Source organism: Emydura macquarii, unplaced genomic scaffold (assembly GCF_026122565.2).
Source record: "Emydura macquarii macquarii isolate MOO-44397 ecotype Brisbane River unplaced genomic scaffold, CSIRO-AGI_Emac_v2 contig_71, whole genome shotgun sequence".
Taxonomy (NCBI): domain Eukaryota; kingdom Metazoa; phylum Chordata; order Testudines; family Chelidae; genus Emydura; species Emydura macquarii.
The window spans coordinates 13,605,108-13,621,314 of record NW_027130208.1 but is presented as its reverse complement, the minus strand read 5'-3'; the positions used below and the strand labels follow the sequence as shown (position 1 = coordinate 13,621,314).

Sequence of the window (16,207 nt, the reverse complement as noted above, 5' to 3'; positions counted from 1 at the left end):
GATGGCTCAGGCACTTCATCACAAAATTGTTTCAAACAATAAAGGAAGTTTACGACTGCGATGTGGGCCGTCAGAATGGTAAAGAAGACTCAATACCTGAAGTCTTCTGTAAGAATTGCGTTATCCTTAACCAAAACACCTACAAGGGTCTTAGTGCTGTCAGGTAAAATTTATAGTTCATTCATTTTGTGTTCCTGTGTGTTAATGTTCTTTTCTGACAAGGTAGTTTTATAAACCACTGATATTAACTTAGTTGACTTGATAGAAATGTGATGGCAGTGCCTGAGCAACAGACAAAATTGTTTCAGATTATATATTAGGAGATGTGGGAACAGAGTGGGAAGAGCAAAACTTTTATTGTCAGCATAGACAGCGTCTAAATCAGCATCTAAATCTAATATTCAACTGATTGGGGGTGGGGAAGGAAGGCAAAAGGGTTCCCATCTCCATCACTTGTATATATTGTAAAATCAGAATATGCATTTTCCTATAAGTGCACCTTTTCTTGGATGTTTCTTTGGAAGCATTGAGCTAAAAACTAACGAGAAGGGTTTGTGATGTGGAAATAAGATGCTCTCTTGCAGAGCCCAAGAAATAATCTAGGAATACTTGAAAAAGACACAAAATAAAATGTCCAAAGTGGATTGTGTCTGCTTTAAATAAAGCCTAACACCCTGTGGTAAGGCTCACAACCCAGTTAGGAGCTCTTATCAAAATGCAAGGGATCCCAAAAAGTGGGATCCCAACAGGCAGTGGGTGGGATTATGACTTTCTTTAACGTTGTATCTGAGGTGGGGTAGTTAGCAGCTCCAGCAGCCAGCTACTGATGTTTCTAAAAATCAAATCTGCTATTCACATCATAGCTTGTCTGTGGTTTGAAATTCCCTATTTCTCTTTTGGAGGGGGACATTCCTTGGTGCCTGAGAAATGGTTGGCCTCCTCCATCTCTGGCAGCAGTGGTTCCTTTTAAGGGAATTTGTCCCTCTATTCCATTTTAGCTACAGATTGTGATGGGAAGGGATTGTCTCCACAGTAAGACTGGGGCAGCTAGTTTGGAGGTGGGCCTGGTGTATGACAGATGTATTCTCCTATGCCCTCCCTATATATATATATATATATATATATATATATATATATATATATATATATATATATATATATATACACACAAATTCAGGGATCCCTTCAGCAGTTTTGGTCTCAAGCTGCTTTAGTTGGTTCTTGAGGACAACCGGCTGTGTGCACCATTTATGTGCATATGTCACTTATTCAGAAGACAAGTATTGGAACATGCTGTTCTCAGTGCAGTCAACTAGACACTCCTCATCCTGATTAATCTGCTGCTGGACTTCCACCTTTGTAATTAAACTTGTGTTTCCTCACCTCGGTTATACCAAGCTGAATCTTCATTTTTAAATTAGAAGCTAAGATTTTTATTAGTTACTAGATGAATAGTGTTCTTGAATCTACTAACTAATTTACTAACCTGTTTCCCCTCAGTGCTGAATACTTCCATTCACTGTCAGTCAGTGCCTCTTGGTTCGCGTGGAGGCCATTTGTCACTTTGGCACCATCACCTGCCATCAAAAGATGATTGTATTCCAAAACAACAGCCCACTTGAGCCATGAAATGAAAGTTGTTGGTGTAATTAGAATGTGTACTCCAAAAGTCCCATGTTGGGCACTGGAATTGGAAGACAGGGTAGAAGTCTGTGGTGCATAGTGTGTAGGTAAGTGTGTGTGTGTGCACAAGTGTTGGGTTCCAAAGGAAGCCTTTTAAAGGCCACATTAGAGTTCGCCTTGGTAACAGGATATCCATCAAAATTCTTTAAATTGTGGGCTGATGTGATCATTGAACTGTAAAGTAAAAGGGTTTGTTTTTCATATCCTGATAACTACTAGCAAGCTCCAAATCTGTGGCTGCCACAAAGCGTTTATTTTAGCTTCAGTGAGTCAGCAAGAGATTGGAAGGTAGGCAGTTACACAGCTCTGTTCGTGTCTCATTGTGGCATTCTTTAAGTCCCAGGAAACGTCTTATCAGGAAACCCACTTGCAGTGAGACAAGTGTAAAAACCTGACTGCTGTTGAGTTGAAGGTGATTCATAAGCATTTAGACTTCTAAATGAACTTAAAATTTAGTAATTTTAAAAGAAATAACAGCCACCTGAAAACTGATTTCAGGTGCTCCGTCGGCCCTGAGTCCCCCTTGCCAACTGTGTGGTTTTACAAACACTTCTGTTTGTCTTGTAAAAGATGGCAAATGTTGCTGTGAAGGAACCCGAACAAAAGCAGAAATTTACTGTAGAGAACAGGAACAGTGAAGCTGGTTGGACACAGTGCTGTTAAACGAACAATGTAAAGTGAAAAATAGAAAAGTAGGAATTGGACAGGGAACACAAACACCTCCATTGCCCACTTATGGTGTCCAAACAGTTATACCTCTAGCACTCAAAGTGGACAGATGAGAGTTGAAAAAGCAGGAAATCTTGTTTTCCTCATCCAATCTGTGAATATAAACCAGGAGGAGAAGATGAGATCTACTAATGCTAAAAGCTTGAAAAACGTGGGACTGTATTTTGAAAGGTGAATGGGAGTTGACATCCATTAAGCACTGAACTGTCCTACATACTCATGAAAATTCCACTAGGCACCTATCTGCACCTTTTAGGTGTCTAAAATATCTTGGGAAATCTGGTGTATGGTGACCAGAAACAATAAGTCAATGCACTGATTACAGTTGATACTGCCTTTGGTTATAATAAATTATTGTTTTATCAAAACACATTTTGATTTATTCTTTTTCTCTGTATCCAGCATATGTGAGGTTGTTTATTGAACTAACACAAAACTAATTTAAAATGCTGTTTTTGTACATTTGTAATATAATTTCAATTTCTATTCAAATGCAGTGTGGTAAAAATTATAATCTAGCACAATGGTTCTCAACCTATTTACCACCATGAGCTGCATCCAATGCTACCTGTATGGCCCTGAGGATGTCACATGAGCTGCAACTGTGTGGTGATTGGGCCAGAAGAGGCCCATGGACCACAGGCTGAGAACCACTGATCTAGCAGATATAAAACAGTTGTATGATGCATTTGTAACATAATAGGTGAAGTAAAAATTAAGAATACAAATAAATGTATGTTGAGCTATATAACTGCCTCTATAAATGTGTATAGATACAGTAAATCCTCCTGGTTAGCAAAAAGTACATTTAGTGTAAATGTTATATTTAGTTATTACAATCACTAAGAGAATCTTTCTGTAGGAAAATAACTTTAGAGGTACAAATGCAAAAACAAGAGGAATACCTGATTGACTTTAAAATCAAGGTTCCTACTTGTTGATAGATTGAAATCAATTATTTAAATCAATCTTGTTCTCCAGTCCCACCACTTAACAATGTCTTGGATGCTTCTAGGGTTTGTATGACAAAGTGCCTGTATCCTACACTAGAGCAAATCAGTAAGTGGGTGGAGGGAGGTTACTTCACTGCAGGGGGACTTACTGCCCCTGGTGACCGATGATGCTTGCCAGTTGGAGCAAAAGATTTTTTTTCCTCAGAACTCAACAAGGCAAGTATTTAAACAGGAAAAAGTAGGGTTTGGGGGCTCCTGGACGGAAGGAGAAAGGACTTTTTCTCTCCTTCCAGCATCAGGGGGAATGGAACCAAGAGACTGCCAGAGCCAGACAGCTAGGGGGCTGGGAGAACTGCGGGAACATTTGCTGAGGGCTGCTCGAAGGGGCTCTTGGAGGAGACTGTCTGTTTGCTGATGGGGACTGACCGGAACCTGCCAGAGGTTTAGTAGGGGGCTCTTTGCAGTGACACACATCTGGGGGAAGCCTGGGTGTGTGTTCCTTAAAAACAGGCTGCAGCCATAAAGAGACAAAGTTGTAACATTCCTTCATGGCATTGTCTCTTTACTTCCTGAGCCTGATGTTACAGCTCCAGAGCAGCCTTGCACATTGTGGAATGTTAATTCATTGTAACCTTGTCATTTATCTTTCAGTGTAACGTAGAGATGCAGGCAGGAATGCTGTACACATCCTTTCATAAATAAAATCTCGTACACACTTAGGCTGTGCTTTATACTTAAAGGAATTCTTTGCAGCTTCATCATTTCCATGCTGTGCATCTATATGCCAAGTCTTCTCTATGCAGAAGATTGGAAAATCAGGGTTTTTCCTTTTGCAATGAGCAAGATGCCATTTTCATTTCTTAAGACTTCACATGCAAAAAGGAGGCACAGTGACAGATGGCATCCTTCTCTCCCATCTGGAGATGGGTCTGGACCTCAGCCGAGGGTCTGAACTGTCTGGAAACTCAGTGGGAGCAGGGTAGATTGAGAACTATATTTTTAATCTTGGAGCCTGTTTCAATTTATTTCATCCCACAAGATCTTCCAGATATTAGAATTATAAATTATTTAACTATATGTTAGCCAGGCAGAAAGTGTTGTTCAAAGAGGTGTGGACCCTCATCCCTCCAGTCTATGCTAGACAAACAGTGGCAAACTGTTTAATTTAGGACTGAAAATAACTGGAGTCATTTTGATCTTTTTCTATTGCAGATGGCTTCTATTCCAGCAGGAGTGTTCACAATGGGTACTGATGAGCCTGAAATACAGCAAGATGGAGAATGGCCTGCTAGAAGAGTCCATGTTAGCCAGTTCTATATGGATTGGTATGAGGTCAGCAATGCAGAGTTTGAGAAATTTGTAAATGCCACTGGTTATGTTACAGAGGTAAGAGGAAAGCTACTGTACAGTGGGATAAGGTGTATGTCTGAGAACCCTCCTAGGAAATTTAGGTTTAAATCTTTTCCCAAAAGAGGCCACATTATAAGTTTTGCTTATAAGTTTACAGGCCCTGGAGTCAAATATATTATACCCAAATGGGTGGCAAGATGATACATTTGCTTTTTAACCTCTTCTGGATGGGAAGGGGCTCCACAAAATGGGCTCCCTGCAAATGCCTCTTACTCGGTATTTAGTTGGATTAACTGAGAAAATAATCTTAAATTGAATAGCCACAGAGAGCACATGCTTAAGACATGGCCCCCAATTCATGCCTGATGTGACTTGGTTTATTTCAGTAGTATTAGACCAAGTTTGATTGGTGTGAATATGAATATGAATGTGCTGTGTTTCCAGCAAGGTTCTGGGTTTTGAATTCAGGCAGGCTTTCTTTAATTTGGACAAAGCAGTCAAGATTGAGTGAGGGTGATAACCAGGTATCAGTCTACAGTGATGTGTGGTTAGGCTGATGCAGAAGGGCAGGCTCCCAATGTATATGTTCTATGCTGATGTGTGTTACCCTGGAACAGCATGACACTACAAATCCTGCTTTTACTGGTGACGCTTATTGGCATGGGTTTGCGCCAGTGTAGCTGTGACAGTGCATATCCTTGGTATAGACAGGCCCTGATTGAGATCTCTAAACACATACTTTTAACAAACCGCTTTAATGTGTCTAGGGAGGAGTTTGACACTGTGCTCCAGGTGGTGAGACAGCTGGAGAAACTGCAGACTGGCCAAACACAGCTGCTTTCTAGCAATCTGGGCAATATAAGCTTTGCTGTTTGGTATCCATTCCTTCTCTGAGAACTAGTAGTAGCGCTGTGCATGTTGTAAATAAATATAGACTAAGAAAGTATATCCTAAGGCTCTATCAACTCTGTTCTCTTCTACCCCCCTTTGGAGGCCCAGATCTTTCCTGTCAGTTCAGAAGCTGTGATGACATAACTTATGTGGCTTCTGTAAAATATGTAACCCAGCTAGCCAAATTCAAGTTCAGTAAGTATTCAGGCCTGAGAGGAGGCCTACTGCTGAAAGCAGAATCTTAGTGGTAAACTGATTCTGGTTTGGATGATGAGTCCTTTCACCCTTCTTGCATAAAGCTCAGGCACAGGGCTGTCCTTGTATCAGTAGCACCAATTTGTATTTGTTGAGCTGTTGGCTCCGTAATTGAAGTAAAGTCACTTGGTCCACTTAAATTTGAACATGGGATCTTCATTGCAAACAGTTTCTGGAATGTGCCTTAATACAATGGGTATTGGCGTGTATTATCTTGTGGGATGAAATCTATTTCTGGTACTACTTGACAGTTTCAAATGGAATGGTTAGATGTTCCACTCAACGCCCTGGCACGAAGCCACTTTGTACACTGGTCTTGGAAAAATATACTCAGAGCTAGAGTAAACACAGCATTGAATCCACAGGGCTCTCCAGAAGCAGCCAAGCTGTTGTCTATATTACTGATTTATCTCGGGTAAACAGAATACTCGCTTAATTAGTTTTTTCTTCTCCGGCAAACGGCTAGCTTGCACTCCAGTGATAGTCAGTAGTGTTTGTTTTCTGTAGCTTTCTGTTTATGCACAGGTTCCAATCTTCAGTGCTCATAAATCCTGTTAAATCAAAACTAAATTCCCCCCCCCACCCCCCCAACAAGCTAAGGAACTAGTCTTCAGTGAAGACTTTCTCAAGATGAAACTTGAGGCACACTTGTTCTAGCTCTGTTCCTGAAAAAAGTGTCTGGAAATTCTTTGGTTGGGAAAAGGGGATCAGGGAGGAAGACAAATTTTTCTCCTGTTCCCTAATTCTAAAGTTAAATGGCTGAAAGGATTTTGTCCAGGCCATACAAAATCTGGACTTTTGAGTGGTGAATGTACAGGAATCTTCAGTCCCAAAAGTGACACTTTCAGAAAGTTATTAGCAGGTGGCAGCAAGGTTACAATGGAAACCGTTTTGCAACCTTGACTAGAGTGGGCACAACTAGGGAGCCTGCTTTATTAAACTCAAGCACTGAAGTAGAAAGATAGGTTAGTGGTAGCCAGTGACTGTTTTGACTCCCTTAATAAACCAACCCAGTAATGAAAACACTTTTTGCTGTGCTGATGCACCTCTCATATTGTGAGTCAGTGAAATAGCTAATTATTTTTTGTTTTTCTTCCTGAAAATGAGGTTGTTTTGTAGAATGTTAAGAGAAACAGGGATTAAATTTAATACTCTTCTATGGGTTTTGTACCAACACCTTAATATGTAGAGCCAGTTAGCATTGGGAATGAGTAAACCATGTCACTTAATTCTTTGAGTATGACTTCCAAAGTAAAGGAAAGTTTAATGGAATAGATTCCATACTATTAATATTACATACACCATAGTATTGCTTTTTAAAAGCAATTCAGGACAACTAAAAATATTCCCAATCAATAGATGTAGAAATGTTTGCAGAAACTCAAAGCTGCCATTTGTTCCACTAATTCAGTCAGTCTGCACTTCATCTCAATGACTGTTAAAGAACAATGATATCCCTAGGTAATTTGGCTTTTCATCCACTGGACTTCTGTTCAGTCATATTGTTTTGTTTAAAGCAAACTCAGAATTCTTATTAGAAAGAATTCAATTAAGTCTGTTATCTCCCTAATGGTCCCACTTGATGTTTTCTTATGCTGGCATTTTAGGAATAAAATACTTCCAATGGATCTTACAATCAGCTTGAATTCAGTATGCAGTTTTTTCTTTTTTTTTTCCTTTCTAGGCAGAGAAATTCGGAGACTCCTTTGTGTTCGAGGGAATGTTGAGTGAACAAGTGAAGACTGAAATCCAGCAGGCAGTGAGTAATATGCTTTACAACTGGTAGGGAGCCTGTCTGGTGACCACAAAGAGGGATGCTATACTACTAGAGGCAATAGTATTAAGCTGGGCACCCCTAATCCATTTACCGGAGTATTGAGATCTGCAATGAGGATTTGGATTTCTGTAAAATAGAGTAGAATAATAGGCTTTGAGGGTTAGGTCGAGTGAAGGGTAAGTGTGCTACTCTTTCACTTTGTCACCTGGGCTTCAAATTGGGAATAAGTGACTCCTTAAAAATGTGTGAGACTTGGTCTCCAATTCAAACTGCCCTCGGCGCTCTGATCAAGGCAAGCGTAGAGTATTATTATTATTGTGGTAGTGCCTCGGAACCTAGGGGATGGAGCAGGACCCCATTATGCTAGATGTTGTAAAAAGAACAGAAAAGGTGGTCCCTGCTTCCAAGAGCTTTCAGTCTAATTCTGTGTTACAGTTGCTGCCCCACTCTGCTTTGCTCACATCCCATGTCAAGGATCCTCTAAAAACGAGCAGTACAGAACTTGGCAAGGTAGGGTTTCTTTGCAGAAACAAAGCCCTTCTACAAAAGGCTTGCTACAAAAAAAGAAGTATATTACTGCAAAGTTCTGGTGCTGTATAGATGATCGCAACCTTTCCTTTCTGCTTAAGATGGAGGAGTTTTCTCACTTAGCAACATGGCACTAAGAGAAGTGACAGAGTATTAAATTTCCCTTAAACATCTGCAACGGGTACCACTTGTAAGGGTTTTAGATTTTTATTTTGGCAGGCTGTTGAAGACACAAGGTGATTTAGTATTTTAACACCTAATCACTTAACTTTCACAAAAGTGATTCATCTTACAAAGTTCATAATATGCTTTTAGGGAAAAATGCTGTGCCTGGGAGCAATGACCTTGTGCAGAGCGCTACAGATGTGGTAACACTAGGTAAAATTAAACACTGCAGGCTTTTTACTTACTGTATGAAGAAACAATGAAAGGGAGGGGGAGAGCTTCTGAGGCGTTTCAGCCATAGTTGGAAAATTCCATCTCATGGCAGATGTGAATCTGATGGGTTGCAAATGGCATAACAGCCATTTGTTTCCTCGTTCTTGAAAGTGAAGGGTAGCCTATCCTTTTTTGTTGCTCACTAATATGAGAAAAGAAGTAGAAGAGCAGGGGCTGTTCGGCATTTTCTAATGCAGTGCCAGATCTTGAGGATTATGGGGTCTTAGAATATTAATGAATTTTAATAAAGTTAAAAAGCCCAAAACTCTAAAGCATCCAGTACATAAGTAATGATGTGTGCAAGTGCTAAAGGCGGAAGAAACACAGTAACTGAATGCAGTTGGGATCATTTGTATACCTGGAAATGTAAAAGATGTCAGGGAATGTTGTGTTTAATCCACACTGGCCTCCTAGAGTTGTGCTACAGAAATCTACAATGCAGGTTGTGTTTAAAACAGAAACAAAAAAATCTCCACTCTATAGTATTTTAAAGTGGGTTCTTTTGTAGGCCTACCCTGGGCTTTTTGTATAAACAAATACTTTGTATGTGGGAGCTGCCTGCTTTTATGTTGTATCCAAACTGTCAAGTATTGGCCATAATGCTAGAAGCAGAGTTGTGTTGTAGAGGTGGCATGGAGCCCAAACTGGTCCTCTCTGCTGCTTCCCCACACAGATTTTCCGTATTTGGTTAGAGTAACTTTTAGTGGACTGTCCTTTGTTTTTCAGTATTTATTATTAGGATGTCTTCTAAATCACTGGCATGTGGAACATCCTCTGGGTAGTCATGGAAAAAGATACTGCGCTGATTACAATGGCAAGCTGCCCAGGGGAGCAGTGACTGGCCTTCCTTGTGGTTTGGCATGTCTTAAGCCTCCTGCTAACAGTTTAGACAAAAGTATGCCCTAAAATGTGTGGGATCTAGAAAAGAAAAAGCTGAGAAACAACTTTTTGATCTACCTTCACACACACCCCCCCCCCCCCCCCAACCTTCAAGTCCTCTGCATAGCATGGAATCCAGCTTTAAACAGGTGACTTCAATTAGGGAAATCAAGAAACCTTGATCACAAAGGAGAATATTGTAGAAGTGATAGTGACTTATTAGTATGATAGTAACACCCCACCAAGATCAGGGCCCCATTGTACTAGGTTCTGCTCAAATACAAGACTGTCCCTGCTCCAGGAGCAAAAGTGAGAGAGAGAACAGTCACAGACAGATGATGTGTCTAGGGTTGCACAGCGGGTCAATGGCAGAGTCAGGAATTGAACCCAGGTGTCTTAAGTTCCAGTCCAATCCCTATCCATTGGAACATTCTGCCTCTCAAAACTGCAGATCTTCAGTCTAGAGTAGGATATTTTCTGTGAGAAGTCAGAAATGGCCGTAATACCATGCATGCCTTGGTTGTGTTGTTAGAAGGAAGTACAGAAAATATCTGTAGTTTGGAACAAGCTCTATATGTGGATTGGGAGAGAGGAGAACCATCTACTTACAGTTGTCTAAACACAGACTTGCAGGTATGCAGCTGGAAAATAGTTAGCCAGTTATGTAGACAGAATTAGCCTGCCTGGGGAATATCCTAAATCGGTGATGCACTCAGAAAGGGTGGACATATTTATGAGTACTTCATTGGCATTGAGCCTGTAGAAGGAGCTTATAAGAAATTTATTTTGCTGTATTGTTAATGCCTATAGAGTTCAGCTTGAGTGGTTTTGTTCAACAACCTCGTGTGATAGAGATCAACCTTGAATGATTCAGAGGTTTCCAGTCTCACCCAGTAAGCTTTGGGTCTGGTTTAAGCCATGGAGGGGTAGGGGAGCTAAAAGGTGGCAAGGAAATGTGTACCATGGTCTTGATGTGATGAAGTAACTCTATCTATTTCAGCAGAAGTGACTGACTTGCTAGTGCTGGAGTTGCTGGCCCTCTATTCTAATTGGATATTGACCTGTTGGTCTTTTTGCTGGATCTTGGTCTTACCTTAGATGCTGAATTTCCATCTAGTATAGATTTTTCTGAGATCAAGGACCCATCTGTTGGCAGAGCACCATAGGCATTAGATCCTTTCCTGCAGAGAATGGTTATCATGGATTGCCCAGGAGATTGGCATGCAACAAGTGTGTTGGACTGGAAAATGTCTGCACCAACAGGTGCACTGTCCTTACCAAATGTAATCCAGCTTGCACACCAAGGTGAAATGAGTTAGTGTCTAGAATTCATAATGTCTTCAAAACTGATGCATTTGTGACAGCACGTGACAAAAAATAACAGCACCTGAAAGCCCATTTTTCTGGGTTTGGCTGGAAAGAACTTCAGGGCTTTCGAGGGGGAGGAGTGCAGTGAAATAGAAGATGCAGTTAACGAGTGTGATCTCCTTGTTTCACACTATATAAAACTTAAACATGCATAAAAACAAGCTGGATTGCCTAAACAGTAGTATATTCAGAAAAAAGGTAAGCTTCTAAATGGGTTAAGTCAACGGGGTCACAAAAATCAGTAATCTGGAAGATGACAGAAGTTAAAAAAGGCTTGTTACATGTCTTTGCAGATGGGGATAAGCTGATGTGTTCAGCATATGTAATACAGTGCTTTTGAGCCACAAGCATCTCCTTTGGATGCTGCTGACATCCCTGTAAATCTCAGTGTATAATGAGTGCTAAATGTGGATATGCTAAAGGGAGCCCCTTGCCACCAAACTGAAGGGGAAGCTGGAGTGAACATAGAGCACTGGTTGCTAGCAGCAGCATGATACCAGACCTAATGGACCGGGACCTGACCCACTAAAGCAAAGTGTCTGTTTTTTGTTTTTATGAGTTTGCCTTTCTTTGGTGTGTGATGCCCTTGGGGAATAGAAGTGAGTTGTGCTTGTGGTGAGAAAACTGTGCAGGGAGATATGTTCTGGTGGCAGTATTGGTCTGGCATAAAAAGATCTAGATGAGACCAAAGTTAGATAACAGACCCAATGGTGTTTGATGGTCTAACAAGGAGAGGTTATTTGCTTAACAGGGATCAGAGAATCCAAAGACTCTGGAAGCAGGCAGGCACTCGTATCACAGAGCAGGTGGCCATGTTCTAAAGGATAGCTCATATTTAAAAAAGGCAGCTCTGAAAAAGTGCCTGGGGATCAGAAATGGCTAGGGTGACTTGGCACAAACTAGTGAACCAGCTGAGAAGATGGGGTAACTTCGCAGTCAAAACATCAGGTTTGGATTTCCTGGAGATCAAGAGTCAAACCCTTACTTGAGTCTTGTAGATGGTCTTTGAAAGACCAATGCAGACCTGGCATAACTCCTTTACATAATAAAGGAGCAGGTCCAAAATAGAAGTAGTGTTGTAGGTCATAATTTAGGTGCTTTGTTATGGTTATTTGGGGTCTTGAATTACAAAGGAGGTATTATAGCTCATAACTGAGATACAGTGGTGTAGTACTAAGCTCTCATTCTCCAATAGTTGAAGATCTTGCTCAGGATAGAGGTCTCTTGGCAGAGCAGCATGGAAGGATGTTTGTAATGGTGCTATTACTCCACTTCTGGGTAGTTGTTTTTAACAAATGTACATTAGAACAAGGAAGCACAAGGATTATCTCTGCTCAGTGGAAAGGTTCTGAGGCAAACTTATCAATCAAGAGATTGAAGAGCTGTTAAAAGAACATGCACAAGCTTTCAGCTCAATGTGTAGCGGCTGTGAAGAAAGTAAATAGGATGACACTTCGTACTCCTCTCAATTTAATGTAAATCAAAGGGTTCCTAAATATATTCACTGGAGGGAGCTTGTCATTCAAGGCTGGGGGGAAGATAAACTCTCTGACAAATTAATTTTTGCTTTTGGGTTGGGGGAAAAAAATCTCATGAATCAGTTTCAGAACAAGGGAGCTATAAAATTTGAAATACATGGGTTTGTATGCTTTCCATTTCTTTTAGGAGGCATTTAATGTTAGGCCTGGAGTTGTCAGTGGACTGCCTTGGTTGCAAACTGGGGAACTCCTGTCTTTGGGAACAAACTACTGGGGTGGAGTTATATGCTGAATATTGCCCTCTGTGAATCAAATTTTAAATCATAAGACTCTTCCCCACCCCACCCCTTGGCATACAAACCTGGTTAATATTATTGTAACTTAAGTTTAGAACGATCTTAGAGGCCCCACTTGGGGATCAAGGCCCTATTGTGCTAGGTGCTGTACTCACATAACATTAAAAAAAAAAGCCCTGTCCCTTCCCTGAAGAATTATAGGATGAAACAAATGGGGATGACAAGGTAATAATTAAACCGTTGTTTGTATAATAAGCAGCAGTCCTGACACGGAAGTGTACTTGGGATTGCCACAGAGGTCATGGTGAAGGTTGTGGAAGCTGCCTGTATTTTATGATGATCACGTTTGTTTGTGTTTGCTAAATGGTTAAAATGGGTGCTTTAAAGACAATGCAGGTGTCAATCTCTTTGATGTTTTAGCTCCACATGCTCTACCTGTAACCTCAGGGGCTGGAAACTGGGAACAAAGAACTTTGGATGTGATAAGTTGAGAGCCTGTGAAGTGCAGGGTGAGAGAGGGGATCTGTGGAGAAGCAGACTGAATGACAGACCCAAGCAAGGTGGAGTAGGGAAGCAGCTAGGCCTGCCTGAGGTTTACGTATGTGCAGACTGTTGATTGTGTTTAAACCTTTTCCTCTTGTTGGGATGTGTTCCCACTGTTGAGATTAGACACTGCTTGGTTTTGAAAAGGCTCTTCTGGGATCGCTGGTCACAGTTCCCAAAGGGAAGTCTTGCAGGGCACCCAAATCCAGATAGTCACAATTGGCACCGGAGGCTATAGTGTAAGAGGGAGAATTACTGGATCCCATCCTGGAAGGAGGTGAAGGCAAGAGGCCTGTCACCTAAGGGGATACACTCGGAGAATGGGGCCAAAGGTGAGTTTTAAGGAGGACAGTTTAGTGCCTTGCAGATTTTTTTTTTCCCCCCAAATACCATATTGTCTAGATTAGGTCACTAAGACACAGATTACTTAAATGTTAAGTCTCTGTTGTACATTCTCTGTTGCAGTGACTACTTCTGGGATACTTTTGGAATTAGTAGTGTACTAGCTGCAGAATATCTGACCATTCAGAGCCGCTTACAAGACAACCAAGCCACCAATACCGTTTCTTTAGAATTGGTATGAATAAGACGCTAATAGGTTGCAGGATGAGTCTGACCACTTCTGTCACAGTCAGCACACGGTGGATCTGTACAGCATAGGATTGTGAGTGATCAAGGATTGCTGAACCCCTGGAGAAAAAGAAACCCATAGGCCTTTCTGGAATTGCGTATACATTGTCAAAGAGCAGGTGAACAGCAGCATACTTCAAATGGATCTAATAAGCAAAGCAAAAATGTAAATGCACTTAGCCCAGACGGATGTGCAGAAAGTGTCTGCTAATCAGGCTACAGGGACTTATGGATACTGTTGCACCCGGCTTTAAAAAGTAATTAAAACTTGAGTGCTGAATATCATCTGCCCCTTGGACTGTAGGGGGCATATCAGTAAATCTGTGGTTAATTTGCTTCCTTTCTGTGCTTTGCGACTTGCTTTGAATGGCCATCTGAAAGAGTGACTAGCAAGTAGATCAGTGTAAACACAGATTTAGACCTTGGTTTAGAAACTTCCAGAGGCACTACTGGCATTCTTAATCGATGTTGATGGGTCGACCGAGAGGGAGTGTAGATGCACGTGGTGTAGTTTGACTGAATTGGCTTCCAGAAGGTGTCCCACTATGCTCTGCTGTGACTGCTCTGTAGCTCATTTTCAATTCTGCTGCACAACAGCCAGGTACACAGGAAATCCTCTGTTCAAGCTGTTTTGAATTCCCATTTTCTGTTTGATCAGCGTGGAGAGCTCTCCAGCAAGCTGATCATGGTGACTGAACGCCCCAAACATGCTCTGGCCAGGATTAGACAGGAGGTGGTGGATTTTATTGGTCTGTGGGGAGAAGAGTCTGTGAAGGCACAGCTCCGATCCAGCCGAAGCAATGTCGATATCTATGAAAAGGTCGCATGGGGCATAGTGGAGGAGTGGGTGCACAGGAACATGCAGCAGTGCTGTGTGAAGATCAAAGAACTTTGGCAAGTGTTCCAGAAGACGAGGCAGGTGAACTGTCATTCTGGTTCTGCGCCGCAGACATGCTGCTTCTACAGTGTGCTGCATGCAATTCATGGATCACAATGGCTCCCATAGTGCATTTACCAACTCCAAATTGTGTTGCAAGCTTCCACAGAGTGATAGCTACTCACTTCTCCACTCTCAGAGCAGCCCTCATTTTAGTGTTGCTGCACTTCAGGACTGGGGAAAGCTCTGCATGAAGTTCCTGGAAAGTGGCCTTCTGCATTCGAAAGTTCTGCAGTCATTGCTTGTCATCCCATAGCTGCACAACGATGTGATCCCACCAGTCAGTGCTTGTTTTCTGGGACCAGAAACGGTACTCCACCATGTTCAGCTGCTATGTGACTGCCAGCAGCAACTGGGAATTGTTTTGTTTGATGGCTTGACTGACGTTGCAATGTTCTGTGCGTCAGCTCCTGTCTTGGCTCTGGAAATGCTGCTGAATAAGGCATAAGGTGTTTGTTATGCTCACAACAAGAGTGCACAGCTGTGCGGGATCCATGTTTCTCGGGGTATGGTGTATGTGTGGCTGAGCCAGGCTTTCAAAAAACAGTGCAAAGAAGTATTGGTTTGTTTGTTGTTAATATCAGGAGAGAGAGGGAGGGAGGGAGTGAGGGAACTGCATCATGGGAGGTTGAAACCATGTTCCCATTTCCCCCTTCCTCAATATTTTGGTCCCATGAGGCATTGCAAGCCCTTCCCAAAATCCCCTGCAGCTAGTTGTACAGTGGGATAGCTACCCACGGTGCACTGCTCTGTGCATTGATGCAAGTGCTGCTGGTGAGGACTCACTCCACTGATGCAATGAGCACGGTGTAGACATGCCCAACCAACTTAATTACCGCAGCAGCTGGAAGTCAACTTAAATTAAGGTGACTTAACTTGTAATGTAGACATGCCCTTAGTGACTTTACCTTTCTAAGTCACTAATTTGAATGTATTTAATTTCAGACTTGGTGGAGTTAGGTTTAAGAATGAGAATGAAATATAGTTTATTTGCATAATTATAGAATGTTTGTTTTCCCCTCTGTTGCAGACTATTTTGCAAACACACAAAGCAAGAATAACAATCACATCTGTAGATTGACTTTCAGGCAGCTACTATGACAACCTTGGATCTGACAGAAGGGTGACTAGGAAAGCTCCCTTCTTTGTCTTGAGCCTTGAAGCAATATTCAGTTTCACACTATTTACACTGTAATGTGTCTCCATGCAGTCTTACATCTGTTTCAATTTAACATAAGACTGTTGCTATGGAGATGGTGTGTTGAATAGAAATAGGTCATCTTAGTGCCATTTTCAGTGTGTTTATAAAAAGGAAAGGGCTAGTTGGGGAGAGGCCTGGCTCAGGTGAACACAGAAGGTGCATTTATCGGAGAACCTTCCTTTGGATTTGGGAGGGGACTTGTTTAAAAATAGCGGCCCCATGTACAACTGTAGCCTGTTAAAATTCCCCCAGTCCTACAGGAAAAGAGAGG

At 41.7% G+C, this 16,207-nt stretch overlaps 1 protein-coding gene across 1 annotated transcript in view; it reads left to right on the top strand.

Annotated features, from left to right (window-relative positions):
• The window catches only part of SUMF1 (sulfatase modifying factor 1), a 62,501-nt gene that overhangs the window by 4,023 nt on the left and 42,271 nt on the right, over positions 1 to 16,207 (top strand). The window contains exons 2-3 of the mRNA XM_067542796.1: positions 4,578 to 4,751; positions 7,546 to 7,620. Of these exons, the coding sequence (XP_067398897.1) occupies positions 4,578 to 4,751; positions 7,546 to 7,620 (249 nt within the window). The remainder of the gene's footprint in view (positions 1 to 4,577; positions 4,752 to 7,545; positions 7,621 to 16,207) is intronic.